This window comes from Sorex araneus, chromosome 2, assembly GCF_027595985.1.
Source record: "Sorex araneus isolate mSorAra2 chromosome 2, mSorAra2.pri, whole genome shotgun sequence".
NCBI lineage: Eukaryota > Metazoa > Chordata > Mammalia > Eulipotyphla > Soricidae > Sorex > Sorex araneus.
Genome location: NC_073303.1, coordinates 120,365,025 through 120,385,766, shown reverse-complemented (window position 1 = coordinate 120,385,766; position 20,742 = coordinate 120,365,025). Strand labels below are relative to the sequence as shown.

At 37.7% G+C, this 20,742-nt stretch overlaps 1 protein-coding gene across 7 annotated transcripts in view; it reads left to right on the top strand.

Annotated features, from left to right (window-relative positions):
- The window catches only part of OXR1 (oxidation resistance 1), a 431,839-nt gene that overhangs the window by 396,724 nt on the left and 14,373 nt on the right, over positions 1–20,742 (top strand). For 5 of the 7 annotated variants that reach the window (XM_055129071.1, XM_055129068.1, XM_055129069.1 and 2 more), the window contains 3 exons: positions 1,687–2,447; positions 6,198–6,366; positions 8,814–8,976. In XM_055129071.1, the coding sequence (XP_054985046.1) occupies positions 1,687–2,447; positions 6,198–6,366; positions 8,814–8,976 (1,093 nt within the window). Of the gene's footprint in view, positions 1–1,686; positions 2,448–6,197; positions 6,367–8,813; positions 8,977–17,399; positions 17,570–20,742 lie in introns of those variants that run through there. The other 2 variants (XM_004607678.2, XM_004607679.2) reach the window with 2 other exon arrangements.

The following is a 20,742-nucleotide window of genomic DNA, read 5'->3' as shown; positions in this document are numbered from 1 at the left end:
AAAAAAAAAAAACATTTACCGGCGAATTAGAAAAAGCTTGTGGTTTTGTAAAGTCGCGTCATAAATGCCCAAAGTGAGGTATGGTGTTTGATGGGTTTGGCAGCCAGAGAGAGAGAGATAGTGGGCAAGCTGCTTGCCTTGGATGTGGCCTACCCAAGTTTAAACTCATGTGGTACCCCCAGTCCGTCCTGGCGTGATCCCTGAGCACAGAGCCAGGAGTAAGTCGTGCCAACCCCGGATGTACACACACTCACACACACACACACACACACACACACACACACACCGAAAAACAAAGGACAAAAACATTTTTGATTGGTTTTATTTTCCTTTGTTTTAACTGCTGAAGGAGTTGATTTTTAAAAGTGTTGTTCTTAAACTACAGAACAGGAGCAGTATCACTGAAAGAAGTGGTTTAACTTTTTAATGTATTAACTTCGAAGGATATAGTAGTTATCTAAATGTATGTCCTGTGGGTTTGATGGCTTTACTTCTTACCCGTATCTTATTTAATGTTCAGAGAGTTTCTTAAAACTATGTCCAGGTTCTAAGTTCGAAGCGCCACTGCCTCTATATGCAGTTTGAGTGAATCACCAGTAGATGACACCACTACATATCCAATAGCACAAAGTAAAGGCTTTTTTCTCTTAAAGTGAATAAAAAGCAAGGGAGGCACAGATTGGACTTCAGTAAATTAATGATTAAAAATCTTCTTAAGCCTAGTCAAAAAACGAATACATACTCATTAAAAGACTTTAAGAATATCAGAAAGTAGAATAAGAGAAGAAAGTCGTCCAGCTTCACAATGTAGAGGCTGCTTTTTTTAAATGTCAGCATAAGTTTCACTCTTTTTTATTGTCCAACGTACATAAATGTTAAACCGTTTCCACTAAGACTTCATGCAACTTCCAATAATCATGCATAGCCATCACTTAAAACTGATGATTGTATTTTATGTACTAAATGTATATGCCACCCCTTTTTAGAATTTGATCTAACTTTTGAACCTTAGTTCTTACATATATAAATGTCATTTAACATTAGAAAACTCTGAACCCTACAGATACTAAAATAAAAACCCTAGCCTGCAAGGTCTCCTTAATGCTATTATAAAAAGTTTTTGCTGGTATCCTGAAGAATTCTTTGCAGTTCTTTTACCTGCATTCTATTCAAGTTGGCTTCAGCATTAAAAATCACGTTTTAGTTTCATTTTTAAATGTAAGAGGAAGGTTTGTGTGTATATGGATGTGTTTTCATGTACATACTCACCCATGTAAAATATCTCTGTACTTAAGACATTTACATTTTAATTGAACTTTTTTCTAAGCTTAGTTTTCACATTCCAAAATGAAATCTTTTCTAGTTATAAATCATAGTTTCACCTAAAACTTTCATCATCAACTTCTGTTCAAGTCGATTACCTCAGGAAATCTTAAATGGATGTATCCCATATCATAAGCAAGTGATGTGAAAACTCCACTTAATTACTTGATCTCCATGAATTAATCATATCTTTAATGTGTTAAAAAGATGAATGTTATCTCCTTCTGCAAAAGCCTTATTCCGGATACTTAGTGTTGATTCTTTAGAAAAAACTGCAGTTTAAAAGTTTGTTGCTTTTTTTTGGTTTGTTTGTTTTTTTTTTTTTTTTAAAGTCTGATACTTTTTAATCTCGTTTACTGACAGAGAGCTGGATCAGTTATCAGGAAGGGATGTCTGCCATTTTAAGAAAACAGCCAGGAACAATGCTGATGAACTTGAGTCAAGAACCCGTGATGCAGGCAACGACAGTGCCAGCACGGCGCCCAGGAGCACCGAGGAGTCTTTTTCTGAAGACGTCTTCACGGAATCAGAACTCTCCCCCATCCGAGAGGAGCTCGTGTCTTCCGATGAGCTCTGCCGGGGTCAATCATCGGCGTCATCAGAGTCTGTGAAAACGGTCATTCCGAGTGGAGCGGAGTGTTTGACAGGCAGTTCGGGGGCTCTTGGTACTCCTGAGCCTTTAAAATCCTCCTCTGGACATTCACCGAATGAAGCTGGGACTCTCGTTCACAAAACAAATGCCAGCAACCTTGCAGTGGGCTCTGAGGAAGATCAGGCTGCAGGTCCTGGCCCTGAATCCCCGAGCCCCAGCGAACAGAAAAGTCCCAGTGCGAAAGGCAAGGCCGACCAGGATCGTCTTCACCACGGGGATGCAGTACACCCAGAAGAGGGGGACAAAGAAAGTGGGCCTGGTGGAGAGCCCGCAGAATTCAGACAAAAGCCAGCCACCGCCAGCAAAGGAAAACAGGGCAAGGAACAAAACCAGGACTCAGAGACAGAGGTGGAGGAGCTGCGGAAGCTCTGGAAAACCCATACCATGCAACAAACCAAGCAGCAAAGGGAAAATATGCAGCAGGTTTCACAGAAGGAGATGAAGCCTAAAGTAGCGTTTGCTGACAGAGAAGGTAAGCTGTACAGAAAATGGGTTCGTCTTCTGTTGCCTTTCCGTCTCTCTCGAAGCCACTTGGCCTGCTGGGCCTCTCCAAAGCAACGGCCCGTGGCCCTGACTGCTGTGTGGTCTCTGGTTTCCTCGGCCCCTTCCTTCCCGTCTCATGATGAACTGTGCATTCCCCGGGTATCCCTTCCATTGTGTTTCAGTGTCTCTGAGTCACTGCATTCTGTCTTCAAGTGGTGCAGCCCCAGGAGTGCCTACAATTCCTGTGTATTGTAATTCCTGTGTATCACTTTTCTTTTCCTTTTAATTTACCTAATTAAAAGGCCTCCTTTTGATTGCACACACAATACCATCATTTCAGTCTGTAATAGTCAAAGATGTAATTCTTTTTTTCAGAAGTAGAGTTTGATGCAATAATGTTCTTTGATAATTTTGCAAAATGTCACAAAGTTGCATCATCATGTGATTGAATGTTTTCCTATAAAGAGCAGTGAGCAGTCCGTGCTGGAGAGATAGTCCAAAGGGTAAGGTTCCTGCCTTGCGTGCAGCCCACCGAGCTTGATTCCTGGCTCCCCGTGTAGTCTTCTGAGCCCCTCCAGCAGAGAAACTAGAGCACAGAACCCGGAGTCAGATCTGAACACTGTCAGTGAAATCAACGCCCCCCCCCAACCTCCCAAGTAAATGAAAAGCAGCTCTCAGGATAAATTAAAACAACTTTATCATTTATTTATGAAAATTATTATAGTTTTTTTCCTGTTACAATGTTTCTCCTTAGTACATTATGGGTTATATTGAATGTTGCTCAGATAAATTAGCTAAAATTTTATATATTCTGTTGGAATATTGATGTTCAATTAAGTTTATTACCAATGAGCTTTCTTTTTTGTTTGATTTGAAAGTTTTATTGTTAAATTATGTGTGAAATTAAATTTCCCATTTTCACCCTTTCTGTGTAAATTCCCAGGCATTTAGTGCTACGCCTCCATTGCCAACTTCTATTTCCAAACATTTTGATTCTTCGAAACTGATTCTGTGCCATTAAATACTAACTTCTGTTACCCTTCCTCTCAGCCCTGGCTGCCACCATTCTACTTTTTGTCACTGAACTTTAACTACTGCTTAGGTACCTTATATAAATGAAATGATACAATGTTCTTTTTCTGTTGCATTTCCCTTATGTCAAGTTTTTTCTGTTTGAAAATGCCAGATTTTTCTTTTTCTATAAAACTGAAAAATATTGTTGAATGAACTACATATACTTATATATGTGTATGTGTGTGTACATATATATGTATACATATATATTATATATATGGAATATATTCCACCTTTGCATCACTCTTTATTTACCTGTTCAGTAATTGATGGATTATTTTTTTAACTCTGACTACTACAAGTATAATGCTGATATTAACCTAGTTTAAAAATGTGTGTTTATTGCTCCCTTCAAGTTTTTGGGCTGGGTGTGTGATAGATACTATTGGGGTAAAGGCCGGTGCCTCGAGTGAGGAGTGACTCAGGAACACAGCCAATTTTTGCTTCAAAACCAAACAAGTTTTGGGAATTAAAGACCGAAAAGTGAATTTTCTGGATTTTATGTTGATTTTGAGTTTTATATTTTGAGAATTCACTGAACTTTTCCACGTGGCTGTACTTATTTTTATTCTCATTAGCAATACAAAGATTTGGTTCAGTTTTTAAAAAAACTTTCAGAATACTCAAAATAAATTTGACATCAAAATGAGATCTCTAAAATTCACTTTCTAGAACAAGATTAGCCAATTTCTTCTGTAGTATTTTTTTCTTTATTCAGAAATGACTAATGATTTATTAAGGAATATTTGTCAAGTACAAGTTTTAGAAATGATCGCTGTTAAATAAAATTTATTTGCCTTATGTCTCTGGTGTTTATGTGCATACACATGGATTCATTTATATCGTATGAAGCTAGGGTTAGTTAGACTGAACATAGGTTTCAAACCTATTTGGTTTACCCTGCCCCTTTTCGGGAAAAACAAACTACTTAGAGCATCCATGGGAATCTGCCTTCTTTAATCACACAGCCTCCAGTTGCACCCGAAATTTCCATCAGTGTGTTTGCCTTGCACACGGCCAACCTGGGTTCAATTCCTCCGTCCCTCTCGGAGAGCCCGGCAAGCTACCAAGAGTATGCCGCCCGCAGGGCAGAGCCTGGCAAGCTACCCATGGCGTATTCAATATACCAAAAACAGTAACAAGTCTCACAATGGAGATGTTACTGGTGCCCACTCGAGCAAATTGATGAACAACTGGACATCAGTGCTACTGTTATAGGGAAAAACTGATATGTAGTGTAACATTCTGTATCTTTTTACTGTCCATTTTATGTCTTAAACATTTTTATATTGTTTTAGAAATTACAGGACCATAATTTTTTAATGGTTCTGTAATGTAATCATCACATTGTTAGGAGTTTTATTGTTTATTAATTGATCAGTTGCAGTAGTACTTAACTTTGGATATTATAAACAATGCCGGTGTATCTTTACTTGCTATCATTGAGCCTCATGCTTGTGCTATATCTTGAAATCTTTGAAAAGGGTAAAAATTAAGGATTTCCTTGACTTCAATAAGGTAGTAGACCATTTTTACTTTCATGGCTTCTTGGGGCATATGCAAGAGGTCTGTTACGACAAAATACTGAAAAGAAAAAGTGGCTATAGTATAAATATCTAAATTGTTACCATTTGTTTTCTACCATTTGAAAAATGGAGATTAGTTATAAATTCCTCATTGTAAATAAGTTGGGTTCTTTAATAGGAAAATATTATTTCTTTCGGATACTATTATGTATAATGCAGTATTGGAATATCACTATAGGGAGGATGTTAAAATATCCCTCTTTCAACCAGATGCAAATGCTAATGCATTCTGTACCTTACCTGTTACTGTACAGGAAAAAAAAGCCTGATTAGTGTGCTAAACTCTGGACTAAAATGTCCTTTCTCCTCCACCATATGCCATCTTCAGAACAGAGAATAGTTAAGAGATTAAGGCACTTGCATGCAGCCCACCCAAATTAATCCATGGTCCACATTGCATATGGTTTCCCCAGCACTGTCAGGAGTGACCTCTGAGCACTGTCATGCATGCCCCCCCCCCCCCCGCCCCGCTCCTGTGCAAGCCCTCTTCTTATGTTATTGTCTGGGTTCTGGAATTGTCCCTAATTACTGGATGCTCAATATGTCCTAGAGCAGCATCTTTGGTCAGGGAATTAGAGATAATTCAGGCTTACTAAACTGCCCAAGCAGATGGCTTAATCTAGCATTTTGTTGATTGCTTTTTCATACTCGAATATGTATGTGAAAACTTAAGAAACTAAAAATAATTTTTTAAATCCTTATTAAAGTCAGTCTCTAAAATTTCTGTCAGCTATTTCAGTATTATTCTAAAAGACTGCTAGAGAATGTGTGAAGCTTACTTATACATGTATAGTCAGTATATTGTTAACAATTTAACAAAAATGTTCTAAAGGTTTCACATTTTTTCCTCCTGATTTTTCTAAGCATAATTATGTTCATAACAGTTTGTTGGTCTTGACTGTGCCTGTCACTACTCTTGATGGGAGAAAAATTTTAAGTCTTCTAAATTCCTATTTGTGATGAGTAAATTGTAATTTACTGTATAATTTTCAGAAGTTTGGAGGCCACATTACCTAATTTAAATGATGTAAGCATGGCACATGAGGATTAAATAAATGTTCTTTGCATCTCAATTCTAGGTCCTGCACTTTTAAAAGAAAAGAGGCGGCATCGATTACATAAGTTCTTATGTCTCAGAGTTGGAAAACCAATGAGGAAAACATTTGTATCTCAGGCAAGCGCAACAATGCAGCAGTATGCACAGAGAGATAAGAAACATGAGTATTGGTTTGCTGTACCTCAAGAAAGGTAAAATAACAAAATCACATCCTCGAAGCAAAGCAACATTACTGAGGCTTTTTGAGTCATAATTATTCTTCCTGTCTCAGCACATTGGGTAAGGCGTTTGCCTTGCTCAAAACCGACCCCAGTTTGATTCCTTTTGGAGAGCCTAGCAAGCTACCTGTGGCGTGTTTGATATGCCAAAAACAGTAACAACAAGTCTCACAATGGAGACGTTACTGGTGCCCGCTTGAGCAAATCGATGAACAATGGGACGACAGTGCTACAGTCACCTAAAGAGTGGCAGAGGAAATTTTGAAATACGCACTTTAAAATACAAGGGGACATAGCATCGCCTTACCTCCACCATGAGCCCAAGTTTCTCTCCTTCCTACCGGTCCCCAAGTCCTTGTCTGAGGGTTTACTAAACTGTTGCGAGTTGAGCCTTCTGTGTTAATGTTTTTGTTAATCGAATTTACTTGGCTTCTACTTTACATTCCCTTTCAGTCTCGTGTGCTACCGGAATGTTAGTATTGTAGAATTTGAGATATTGCTCTAGAAAATCAGTATTAAACTGGGCAGTGAGCTTACATGGCAGAGGCGGCGGAATGCGGGTGCGCCTGCCAGGGCTTCTAGAACATCGGGCTGTGGGAGGAGGTCATCCTCAGTCACCCGGAGAAAGCCCGGAGTTTTCAGCTCCCACCCACAAAAAATTCCTGATGGGCCTGAAGATTTCCGAGGTTTGTCATCTCTTGGCGCTCAGTTGTGAGATGGTTGAGTCTGGCCTGAGGCCTGGTGTGGCTGTTGCGGTGTGAATTCGGCTGCCCTGGGTTTTCGGCAGGGCTTGACCCTCCCCTCTATCCCCTCCCAAGGTTGCCCAGGAGGTCTCTGCGTGGGACTGGTATATGCGAGAAATTTTTTCAGCTAGTTGACCTGTGTCATTTTCTTTTTGAACTACTTGACTTAGCTAGACTTCCTTCAGTTTCATTTCAAGTTTCAAAAATTGCAAGATTTCCTCTTTTCACAGTATCCAGTATATTTTCCAAAGACATGTAATGCAGTTCCTTTATCCGCTTACCTGTTGTTGGAAACCTGGGTTGCTTCCTGATCTTGGTCATTGTAAATAACAATGATGATAAACACAGATGTGCCAGTGTTCTTTAGGGTGAATGTTTGATGACCGTGAGATGCTCAGGAGTGGAACTGTGGGGCCACAGAGAGGCACCAGTGCTAATTAAAGCCAGTAGATCTTAGGTATTGGAATTTTGTGTTTGACCTTCAAATATAATTATCCGAGTTTTAATTATATATTTTCAATAATAGGCTTTATTAAATAAGACAGTGTAAATGGAAACTGGGTATTTTTTTTTTTGAGAGGGTCTCACAAAACTTGATCATGGTGTCCTTTATCCACTTTTGGCAATGCTCTGCCAATTGTGCTGGGTGTTCACAATTTTCATCACTTACCATGTGGTGGCAGGGAACACCAGTGAGTCCAGCAGTCCTCAGGGAGCACCATCGCCACACCTGGAGAACTCAGGTGCCTCCAGCATTCGACCTAATAATGAACCTGGGGTTGTATCCAGAGATCGAACCCAAGCTAGGCGCGTGTCTTAATCCCCTTATTATCTTCCCAGCTCATTTTTCTCTTCTTTTTTTTAAAGGATATTTAAATTACTAATTTTGTTTCTCTGAACCAATGATATAATTTGCCTAGTAATATTTAAGAATTAAGGGAAATAGGTCAAAGGACTAGAGTGATGCTTTGCATCCCAGCCCTGAGCAAACTCAGCACTGCTGGGCTTGAGTCTGAGTATTGAACTACCAGGTCTAAGTATTAGTATCACTAGGAGTGACCCCAGGTCCTTGAGTATTCTCTGGGAGGACACCCTCCCCCCTTACACACACACACACACACACACACACACACACACACACACACACACACACACACACACACACACATGAAGTTAAGCACAGACCTTTTACTTTGGGAAAACTCAGTTGTATATGCAGATTTAAAATGAAAGTTGGAGCTAGGGATATTGCTCAGTGGTAAGGCATTTGCCTCCATAGTGTAGCTCTGGGTTTAATCCCCAACATCACAAATAAGCAACATAAAGGCATATTGTTTACTTCTGTTCTGTAGATAGTTAATTGAATGAAGTCAAAATATTGTAAGATAAGGTTGAAAAAAATCCCCTTCATACCTATCTTTTAAAGAAGAAAAACAAAAACTACCATGGATAGGAACTGAGCTAGTCAAATACATGCCAAGAAAAATCTTGCTATATTTTTCTAAAACAACTTTGATAGTACATAATAAAAAAATTTTTAGGTAATATCTTTCTACCTTAATATGCTTTATTTAAAAAGATAACATTTTATGTCTTTAAGTTATCATGATAGTTAACTATTTTTTAAATTTCTTCTAATAACACAGAAAAGTCATTGATGGTCACTTGTTCTAACAGGACAGACCACTTGTATGCCTTCTTCATTCAGTGGAGTCCAGAAATATATGCAGAAGACACTGGAGAATATATGAGAGAACCTGGATTTATAGTAGTAAAAAAGATGGAAGAGTCTGAAACAAATGAGGATCCTACAAGCGAAGCAGCAGCCAGAGAATGGGAGGTAAGGAGGAAAATGTGAAGAGTTTGTTCACCTTTGTGCTTGGTGTTAATTTATACAGAAATGTTTAAGTGATCGTTTTGCATAATAAACTTATGTATAAATACGATTCAGGCCTCCTGTCTATGAAATATGTTTTATAATGAATCTGATTAGTAACTTTGGTTCTTCTTCGTCATTTTATTTTTGCTTTAACAAGCAGCAGAATAAGACTTTTATTATAATGCAGTAATTGCTGTTTTGTTAATTTTCAGCATATTATAGGTCTGTTTCATTTTAATATCTCCTGCATTTAGCAGGCATAGCACACATTTAATACAGTCTTACCTAAGCACTATCCTGGCTTGAATTAAGCAGCAATCATGCTAATGAAATAAGCTGGTGCTAATTTTACAAAAATGAATTGTACTTCGATGTACTGAACTTTATACATGGTCGATTAATGCTAGTCTACTTTTTGTAACTCCTCTAAGAGACATCTTTTGAATATTATGTGTCATGTATTATATGCTTTGTCTTGTGGAATTGATAGGGTGATGATATGTATTGTATTGCCTAGATTAATCTCTTACTGATGCATTAGAAAATGTAGAGCAGATGCTAAAATGTGATATTGAATGGGATCAAATCTCATTAGTCATGTGGTGTCAATGTTCATGGTCGTTTATGTGATATGAACTAATTGTGCATGTATCTTGAATCTATAATGATCGAAGGTATACATGACATGTCTTTTATTTAAAATTTTAGACTTGATTTTGAATGTCTGTCTCTAGTCGTGTAGCACATACCACATCAGCTTCTACTGTAACTCTAATGAGGAAAGAGTTATTAACACACTGAGCTTTACTACGGATTCTTTTCATTCTTAAACCTCTATAACTACTTCTAATGGCAGCTTTTTTCACACTAGCAGCAAACTGGTCACTACCTAAAACTTTCAGCAGAAGGAATAGAAAGACACATCAATTTTGAAATAGTCAAATTTCCATAAGAAATTTTTGAGGAAAAAAATTTTTTTTTAAATTTTCCATGAATTCAAAATCTAGTATAGGCAACAATGTAGATGAGCATCACGATATGTTTAATTAAGAAAAGCAAAGTCAGACATAAAAAAATATTAACTCGTTGCTTTAAAGGGCAAAATTTCATCAGCCTATGTGTTCTGAGAATTGTAGAGGTCATGAGGGGCAGGAAAATTTGAGTATACTTGGCCATTATGCTTTTAATTTGCCTGATGTAATGTGGTGTTTACATATGTAAAAATATTTCCATTTAAAATTAACTTTAATAGATAATAGGACAAACATGATGACCTCTCAGTGTCTGTGTTGCAAGCCATAATGCCCAAAAGTAGAGAGAGAGTATGGGGAATATTGTCTGCCATGGAGGCAGGGGGAGGGTGGGAAAGGGGGATATACCCGGGATATGGGTGGTGGGGAATGTGCACTGGTGGAGGGATGGGTGTTTGATCATTGTGTGATTGTAACCCAAACATGAAAGTTTGTAACTATCTCACAGTTATTCAATAAAATAACATTGTTTTTAAAAATTAACTTCAAGAGACTTAAAATAGCTCAGTTCCCCAACAGTGTATACCAGTACTAAGGGTACTAAGGTAGAAGTAGCTGAAGGAAATGTAAAGAGGTAAGAAAAATTTTTAAAGGAATCTTTAAATAGCTATCAAAATAGGATTTTGTTTGGTTTGGGGTTTTGGCCACACCTGGCGCAGTGTGCAGGGCTTCTTCCAGGCTCTGAGCTCAGGGATGACTTTTAGCAGGGTCTCAGGGATCAAACCCCAGTGGGCTGCATGTGAGGCAAGCACCCTACCTGCTGTACTCGGGCTCCAGCCCTCGTCAGGTAGGATTTAGTGACAGGATGGTGGAGTATCTAACTTGCTTGGCCAGCTGTTTGGCAATATTTTCAGTGAAGGGAGGGAATTGGAAGTTTATTCTTTATTGGAAATTGCCACTTTGACTAGCATGGAGAACAAATAATAGGTAATGATTATGATAACTGTCGGTGACTTTGATCAGAGAAACTGTTTCTGATCCTGGAGGAAACTTGGTTTTTATTTTGGGGCCACACCTCTCTATGCTCAGGGTTTACTCCTGGTGGGGCTTGGGGGACCCTCTATGGTGAGAGTCCCGGGGGTTGAGCCCAGATCTGCTTCTGGCCACGCAGCCCCCTGCCCACTGTCATGTCGCTCCTGCACCCTGTGGTATACTTTGAAGTTTATAATTTCAGAGAACTGTTCCTTGCATGTTTTCAGCTAAAGTTCATGTAAATTAGGGAAACCAGAATAGAAAAAGTTTAATTTTAAAAATTTGATAGATTATCCAGGAATAATGCAGCACTATCAAATACTGTATCCTCTGTGATTAATACAATTAAATTTAAATGGTATTTCATTTTAACTAAAAACTGCGTTTGATTCACTTATTGGATAACGTTTAAACATTACTTGGAGGTATGAATCTACTTTTTGAACAGTAAATTTCATTAAGTGTAAATTTCACCTAAGTGAATTAAGTATAAACTAGTGTCTAAATTTTGGTGTGGAAGAGTATAAGGTATGGTTATTACTATATTTCCTGTAGCCACTAGCCACATATAACTATAGACCACTTGAAATGTAGCTAGTCTAATTTGAGATGTTCCATAAATAAAAAATACACACTGGATTTAAAACTTTAAAACTAAATGAATTTAATTAACCTATTATGTTGAAATTATTTTTTATATACTGGGTTAATATTAACATCTTTTATAATTGTTTAACTTGGATTACTTTTTCTAATTTGTTTACTGGGCCCCACCCAGCTTGCTCAGGACTGCCCCCAGTGGTAATCGGGGCACTGTGCAGGGCTGGGTGTTACCCTAGCCTTGCTCTGTGCTGAGGGTGTGCCTGCCCATTTAAGCCTTCTCTCTAGCCTGAGTATTGTTTTGTTTTTCAGGTGGCTAGTAGGAAATTGATAATAAGCATTACATATGCCTTTTACATATCCATTTGAGCCCCTGATTTTACTAAGAGTTGGATAAATTAATGTTTCTATTTCCTCATACAAAGTTTACTATGTACCTTAGTGTTTACTCTTGATGTACATGCATTCTCTGGCTTTGGAAATGTGTATGATGGTATCAAAACACTTTAACTGTTAACATGACATCTTAAATAAGAACTTGCCTAGATGTATAAAATATTTTATGCGTGTACTGCGTAGAATGTGAAGTGTTGTCTTAGAGTTTATTTTTCTACCTAGGGAACAAAATAGACAACTTAGAGTTAAGGATGGATTGTTTTTTTTTTTTTTTTTTTTTGCTTTTTGGGTCACACCTGGTGATGCACAGGGGTTACTCCTGGCTCTACACTCAGGAATTACTCCTGGCAGTGCTCAGGGGACCATATGGGATGTTGGGATTCGAACCCGGGTTGGCCGCGTGCAAGGCAAACGCCCTACCCGCTGTGCTATCGCTCCAGCCCCCTAAGGATGGATTTTTATTTTGACTGCCAAGTTAGACATAGGTCTCTGTTCCTGTTTGTTTTTTTTTTTTAAGTTCGGAGAGTGACAGTTGATTGTGCTTAGGTGTCTGCCTTGATTCTTAAGGGTCTTGTAGTTCCGGGAATTGATCCAGGACCCCACCTGTATAGTGTGTGCTGTATGCCTTTGAACCATCTCTGGGGTCCCAAATGTGACTTCATTTTTCTTTTTTTATTATTTTGTGGTGCCAGGGATCAAACCCAGGGAATCATCCATGCAAGGTGGTGCTGTCCTGCCGAGATGTATCTCTGCCCCCTGCTCTGCTCATTCTTTGTCTGCTGATTCCTTAGGAGATCTTTATTCTCCTTATCTACATTCGGGCAGAAATATGTTACTTAAAGGTTAAATATCAGGAAACTATTATATAGGTAACAGATCTTCCCTTCACTGTCACTTATATTTCCCTCTGAATCTCTTCCTGGGGAGGATTTCTGTCAATTTTGTAAACTATTATATGTTCATATCTAAACTAAGAATGTTACAGAAATATCTTGACTCTATTAGATAAATGATTAAATTTGGACTTTAGTTAATAAGAAGTTTATTAAACTTCTAATGACCTTAAACTTCCAAGTGTCCTGAAGATTAAAGGTATTAGGTGGATTAGTTCAAGAGTTGGCCCCAGATCTGTGATTTACATTAACCTGGTATGTTTCTCATTTCCCTCTTCTGATAGTGATTCTGAAAGTTTCAGATTTGCATGCATGTTACATCAGCCTCTCTTGCCACTTACTGACTCAGACCTCAAGACAGGTACATATTAAAGTAAAATTGCTTTCTTGACCCACCTCCTGGAGCTTTCTTTTGGGATAAGAGGTAACAGAAAAAGTCCTAATTTTTTTTGTCTTTAAATGTAATTTTTATAATACTCATATGCTATCTCTTATACTAGTTTTTAACTACTTGCACCATATCTCTAAACCTAATTTGAATGTCCAGTGATTCTAGATTGTTAAAAGCAACTAAAAATTCAGCTTTATTTTTTTGAGTTATATGATTATTTATAGTGGGTAGGAAACAATTTCTTTTTATTAAATTAACTTTATTAAATCGCCTTTAAGTGATTCATTTAGAAATTCTCATCCTGGGGCTGGAGTGATAGCATAGCGGGTAGGGCGTTTGCCTTGCACGCGGCCGACCCGGGTTCAAATCCCAGCATCCCATATGGTCCCCTGAGCACCGCCAGGGGTGATTCCTGAGTGCAGAGCCAGGAGTGACCCCTGTGCATCGCCAGGTGTGACCCGAAAACAAAAACAAAAAAAAAAACAAAAAAAAAGAAATTCTCATCCTAGGATTTTGTTCACAAAGATCATATGCCAGCAGAGTCTCTAACTCATTGCTAGTTTTCATTTTAACTTGGCGTTAAGTGTGAGGAGGACGTGTCTGAGGTACTCACAGGCCACTGGGGCCAAACCCTACAGTTTGGGGAAAGAAAGGTGGTACTCAGGATCAAACCCAGAGCCTAGCACCAGCCTGGAGTTACATCCCTGGCTCCTGGTGTCAGGAAAAGTGGAAAAGTGTATAGGTTACATGCCATCTACACGCTGCCCCCAAGGTCCAGTCCCAACACCACACAGCTCTGCACCTGCTCCCCATCGTGATTCTGCCTGTAACCTTGGAGGCCCTAGGCACTATGCCAGTGTCCCCAGTGTTCCCTGAACCACAAGGCCCAAGCAGCATTTCATCCTGGCTCTAGCACTGAGCTGTCTGGTCCAGCCAGCCAAGAATTGCCGCAGTGGTCCCAGGTCCCCCAGAGAGCACTGCTTGAAAGCCTCAAAAATGGTGATGGTTGAACTTGAAGAAAACTAACTGGTTGCTCTTCTCACCCTCATTAGAGAACTCATAAAAGTATGTTCTGTTCCAGTTATTTCTGAGACTGTTCTATGAAGCTATTTATTTGTTTGTTTGTCCATTTATTTTGCTGAGGATCAAACCCAGGGTCTCACACATGCAAGGCAAGTGTTCTCCACTGAACTGCATCTCAGGCCCCTTAGCTACTTTCTAAGTAAATGTATTGACTACTTGTTGCATTAACCAGACACTATTAGAATTTAGAAAACTCTAATTAGAACATCTATTTAGTTTTCCAAATAGCTAAACATCTTTCAATAAGTTACAGAATTTTTCTGTTTGACTTTAACTTTCAGTATTACCATTACAGTTCTACAAATTTATTATATTTTAGTATCATCTTAAATTCCATGAAGCTTGTCATCTTATGTCATTACTGAATTTGGTTTTACCCTACTGGGTGGCAGTCATCATAAGGAGTCAGTTCTGTTTTTGTAAATGACAGTAATCCTTTATGACCATGCTTCTTTATTAGACTTCCAAAGAAAACTTATGCAGAAGCTTGGTATTACTTCAAAGGTGTACCAGAATTAAGGGTTTGAATTATTTAGTTTTTTTTTCTTTTTTTTTTTTTTTGCTTTTTGGGCCATACCCAACGATGCACAGAGGTTACTCCTGGCTCATGTGCTCAGGAATTACTCCTGGCGGTGCTGGGGGACCATATGGGATGCCAGGGATCGAACCTGGGTCTGCCTCGTGCAAGGTAAATGCCTTATCCGCTGTGCTATCACTTCAGCCCCTGAATTATTTAGTTTTATTAGAGGGAACATACCTAGTTATTTACTTCTTCAGCTACCACATATGAATATTCTTATATTTAGCTTATTAAACATGTGACTTTTAATATGAAAACAATTTCAAAGTTAAGATTGAATCACTTTTTACAAAACATTATTTCTTCTTAACCTAAGCAAAATCTTCACAAATTCAACTTTATTTAGAATGAAAATAAGGCTTTATATTTAAATTCTTTGAGATGTCATACTTATTATATACGGGCTAATTAAAGAAAAGCATACTTTTTTTAACATTGGTCAAGTAATCATGCCATATTGCAGATCATAATTCCAGAAGGAATCCTCTAAATCTGAAAATGGTAGAAATACAAAAGTATTACAAACAGAATTTGAGCTTCAACTAATTATCACATGTGTTTCTGTAGAAGTTTGGGGGTTTTTTCTTTTTTTTTTCAGTTTTGGTTTTATGGGGGCCCACACCTGGCAGTGCTCAGGGTTTACTTTTGGCTCTGAACTTAGGGATCACTCCTGGTCAGTTAAGGGGACCTGTGAGGTGCTGGGGATTGAACCTAGGATGGCCTCATGCAGCCATGCACCCTATCCATTTATTGTCTCTTCAGTCCCTCTATATTTTATAAAGCACTTTACTGAAGTATGATTAATATCCAAAGAGTGATGCATGTTTAATATACATCACTGGAGAAACTTGGAAACAACTATACATTCATGAAATCATCACACAATTTTAGCCCATAAAAATATCCTTAGGGCTGGAGAAACAGGACAGCGTTAGGGTACTTATCTTACACACAGGTGCCCCAGGTTCTATCCCTGGTACTACCTATGGTCCCCCAAACCTACCAGGAATGATCTCTGAGCACAGAGCCAGGAGTAAGCCCCTGAACACCACTGGGTATAGCCCCCAAAAGCAAAAAATAAAAATGCTTCATTCTCAGGTTTTTCCCTGTCCGCCTTATAATTGTTTTTCTTTTGTGCTTAGAGCATTTAATATTACATTTAACCTCTTAGCAAATTTTCAGATGTATAGTACTGTATAGGTGCAGTGATATTCAGCAGTTTATTTTTTTTATTTATTTTTATTTTTTTGCTTTTTGGGTCACACCCAGCGATGCTCAGGGGTTACTCCTGGCTTTGCACTCAGAAATTACTCCTGGCGGTGCTTGGGGGATCATATGGGATGCCGGGGATCGAACCGGGGTCGGCCGCGTGCAAGGCAAACGCCCTACCCGCTGTGCTATCGCTCCAGCCCCAATATTCAGCAGTTTAAAAGGGGGTGACAGATTTCTGTGACCATGAGCAAGCTTTATAATGAAACTCTGGAAATAGGAAGACCAATGTGGAAATTAACCTGTGCTTATGAAGGTCTGGGAGGGAATTAGGGCAAATGTCATGGGATTGAATGAGGAAATTACCAGGTGGCAGAGTGTTTTAGGGGACAGGCTGGGGGCGGGGGTATGGTACATCTACTGTATGTAGACAGACTGAAATGTGGAAGAAGGAAAATGTGGGGTACAGTTGGTTGTTTGTGTTGCATGTACCAGAAATGTGGTTTGTGTTTGAATAGGTACATTGTGCAGCAAAGTAAAGAGAAAGGGCAAATTTAGTTTTCAGTGAAGGAAATATTTGTGTGTACTATTATGGAATTGATATTTTATCTCAGACTGAATTCTAGATGTAACTTATGGGCATACCATTTGCTCTTTAGATTTTATTTCATTTTATATTTTATTTACATTCAGTGAAGCATGTATGTAGGCAGAATAAATATACATGCCTTTTCAAGAAATTCGGTGTTAGAAAATGCAGTTTAAAATGGACTGTAGCAGGAGTTTTCAGTTCATTTTGAGCATTTGCACAGCATTTTATTTGTAGTAGGTTAGGTTGATTTTTACATTCTGCAATTACAATCTGATGGGGGTCTTATTGCTTAAAAGATGATATTTTGTAAGATTCTTAGATATAAAGAACAGGATTTGTATGGCTGTGTACTTTGGGAGGGACTCTGGAAACTACTTTCTTATGACTCAGTTATTTTTAGTATAGCTCGGTAGTGTTCTCCTGTTAAGAAATGCATGCTCTGCGTCTTTAAACTTTTGAGCCCGTTTTCTTTGCACGTTTGGGTACAGTGCAACCAAACTTAAACGTGGGAAGCCCTTCTTTCCCTCCCCAGCTCTGCAGTCTCCATTCATGACTGCTTTTACAATGGACCCTGCTTGGTGATTAGCTCTCTGTCCTGTCAATCAAATATTTGTTTCTAGCAAACTATTTTGTCACTGAAGTAAGGCTCTTGTGCTGGAAATTTATCTTTGACAGAGGAAGAATGATTTTTCAAATAGTTCTTACGAGATTTGATATAACTTAATTTGTGCTGGAAAGGAAATGTCTCGTCTGTGGTACGGGAAAAAAGGGAGAAGACATCAGCCAATTAATCAAAAATATACTCTGGTAAATCTTAGCAAATGATTTCAATTTCTCTGTTGTCTGGATTTTTATGGTAACATGCAAGATTGTACAGTTTTTGAAAATTTAGCGTAGACAAAATCTCTAGAATACAGAATGGTATGGTGAAAGTAACAATGCGAAACCTCTGTATCTTTCAACAAGAGGGGTTTAAAACTAATATTTTATAAAATTGTTTTGGTTTTTCTATTCTGTATCAAAAGGAAGTTATTAAATCTGTATGACTGTTTTTAAGTTTGAGCTTTGTAGGAAAATATTTCTAATTTTGTTTCTTAAAAAAGTTGAATACAACTGAGTAAATTTAACTTTTGATCCCGCAGTAGATAATTTATAATATTATATACTTAAAAGTATTATTTTGTCATTTCAAGTTAAGACTTCATAAGCTATTCAAAAAGTTAAGTAATACTACTTTGTACAAAACTTTAAAAGATGTTTTAGCAAAGGGAAATCTAAGTCAACTTTATTCCTATTTTAAGAATTTTAGTTATTTTTAGTATGAATCTGTGTGCATTATTTTTTTAGAACATATGTTGCCAGTTGTTGTGATTCAGTACTATATCCTGCTTTATGAATACTAGTTTTTCTTTTACTACACTTAAGTGGCTTAAATCTAGCTATATAGTTAGAAATAGGGGTGACTTTGGAAAATATCCTTTAAAGCATATAAAATACCAAAATGACTTTAATTCATATTACTTCAGTTGGACTAAAGAGTACTTTGCTTTGTCTTTTTATTTTCAAGCTGAATAATTTTAAGTTTTGTTTATGTGACACAGCAGCACAAATAGATTTGTGGATTTATGTACATGAAATGATGGAAATTGTCAAAAGTTATTAGACTAACTTTACCACAGTTTTTAAAAAGCCCAAACAAGAGACTTTTCCTAGGTTTGGGGAGTTCCTTTTGTTTATTTAGCAATTAGAGTAATGTTTATCATTAGCTTCTAATTGATAGCTTTTTTTATTAAAAATACTGACAAATTGTGGCTATTTTGAATTTTATATTTGTAGGTCATGTACACCTGGTCCTTTTAGCACTCATTCCTCTTTAGCTGTCTAGGAAATTTATGTGGGTTTTTCACAATGAAAGCTTGCTTCACACTGGCTTACCTTAGCAATTAGTTTCTTAATTCTTTTAACAATCACAACCTTGCAAAGTCATTAAAGTTCTCTTTCATTTAAAAGATAAGGAGACAGATATAAAGTAGTAACTTAGCTGTTGTGAAGCACAGGTAGCTTAAAAATAGCTAGCCACTTCCTCCAGCCACCCAGGATGCCTTGTTGAAACATTTAGAGAATAATGTGCCTTGACGTGTATACAAACTTGGATTCCAGTTCTCTAGCTGCCCTTATTTTATCAGTTTTATTCTAGGAGCTGTAGGGCAAGAAGAAGATAAGAAAATAAGTCTTTAAAACATAGCGGTTCTTTTACTTGTTTCACAGATGGATTCAAGATTCTGTAAGATTTTTCTTTACGAGGACTCCTCTGTTTTAAAACATATATATACACTTTTAGTAAATACTTCAAACATAAAATTTCTTATTTTTATATTTTGTAGCTTTTATGTAACTTTACATCTTAACTGATAAAATGGTATCTATAAAGTGTAAGTGATAAACTATCTTACAGCTAATCTATGTGTGGCCATATATTTGTGGTAAATTAGGACACTTTTTTACACCAGTTACTTTTGGGGTTCCACACAGTACTTGGGAAACTGCAGTTTGGGGATCAAATGCAGGACTATCCCATGCAAATCAAGCACACTAGCCCTTTGAGCCATCTCACCGCCCATAGGGCAATTTTCTAAATGCTCATGTATATAATAGTTTAATTTCAACCTATGTTGTAATTAATTTAAAAATTATTTTTATAATGAGTTTGAGACTTTATACCATTAATCAGGAAGATACACATCAAGCACATATATAAAGTGAAATTAAACTTTTGCTAATTTCATTCATGAATTTATTAAGGATATTGATGAAATATGCTTAACTTTTTTTTTGTAAAGTCTGGAAATTTTATGGCATGTATCCGAATCTGAGCTTTTTAATTGTTCATGGACTTGAAACTGTTCATGTATTTGGTATACCTACATTTCTTTCCTCTTTAATGTCACCAATAAATTGCATTTTGCTCTAAAGTTATAATTCTATTTTATAATAATTATTAGAGTTTTTAGAAGAGCTCATTTTATCAATTTTGCTTGGGGCCCACATCCTGGAGTGCTCAAGGGCAAATCCTGCCTTGGTTGTTCCTAGCAGTACTAAGGTACCATGTGATTCCAGGAATTGAACCAGGGCCACCAACATGTTCTAGCCCATTATGCTTTCTTTCCATCCCCAAGAAAAGCAAATGGCAATTTTAGAATCTTTCATATGGTGCTGGAGAGAAGGCACTGGAGGGTAAGGCAGTTGCTAACTGGGTTTGAGCCCTGGCACTACCTATGGTCCCCCCCAAGCACCACTAGGAATCATCTCTGAGCACCACCAATATGGCGCCAAAATAAAACAACCAAAAAAAGTGACACATTTTGGGGCTATAGAGATAGTATTTTGAGTAAGGTGCTTATCTTCATGTGGCTGACCTAGGTTCAGCTTCCAGTACCACATGTGGTACCTCGAGCACTGCCAGGCGGATCCCTGAGTAGCAAGCCAGTAAGCCCTGAACACTGCAGGCTGTGGGCCCTAACCCCATTTCCCCCAAATACCTTTCAGATGACCTCAACTCTTGATAACATATTAATGATGTTAATATACACTTCTCATAGCACTATTATTACATATACTTAACATGCAATATTTTAATTCATTTTATTGTGAAGTTTATTGTGGTTTGAACCCAGAGTCTCAACACATGGTAGGCATGGAATCTATCACTAAGCCACAGCCCTGTCCCATCCGAGATGCTTTTTGTGGTTCTGTGAAATATTGCTACCGTCACCTCCATTTTACAAATGAAGAAACTGCAAATGTTGGCCATACTACAGCCAGTTAGGTCCCAGGCTGTGATATGAATTTAGGTGATATGGATCTAGAATGCATATATCATTTACAGGTGTGTGCTTCATATGTATTGCTAAAATGTATGCAACATCCTTCTCTCTTTTTTACAAAAGTTAAAGTTTTTTAGAAAGAGTTTTATAGAAAAT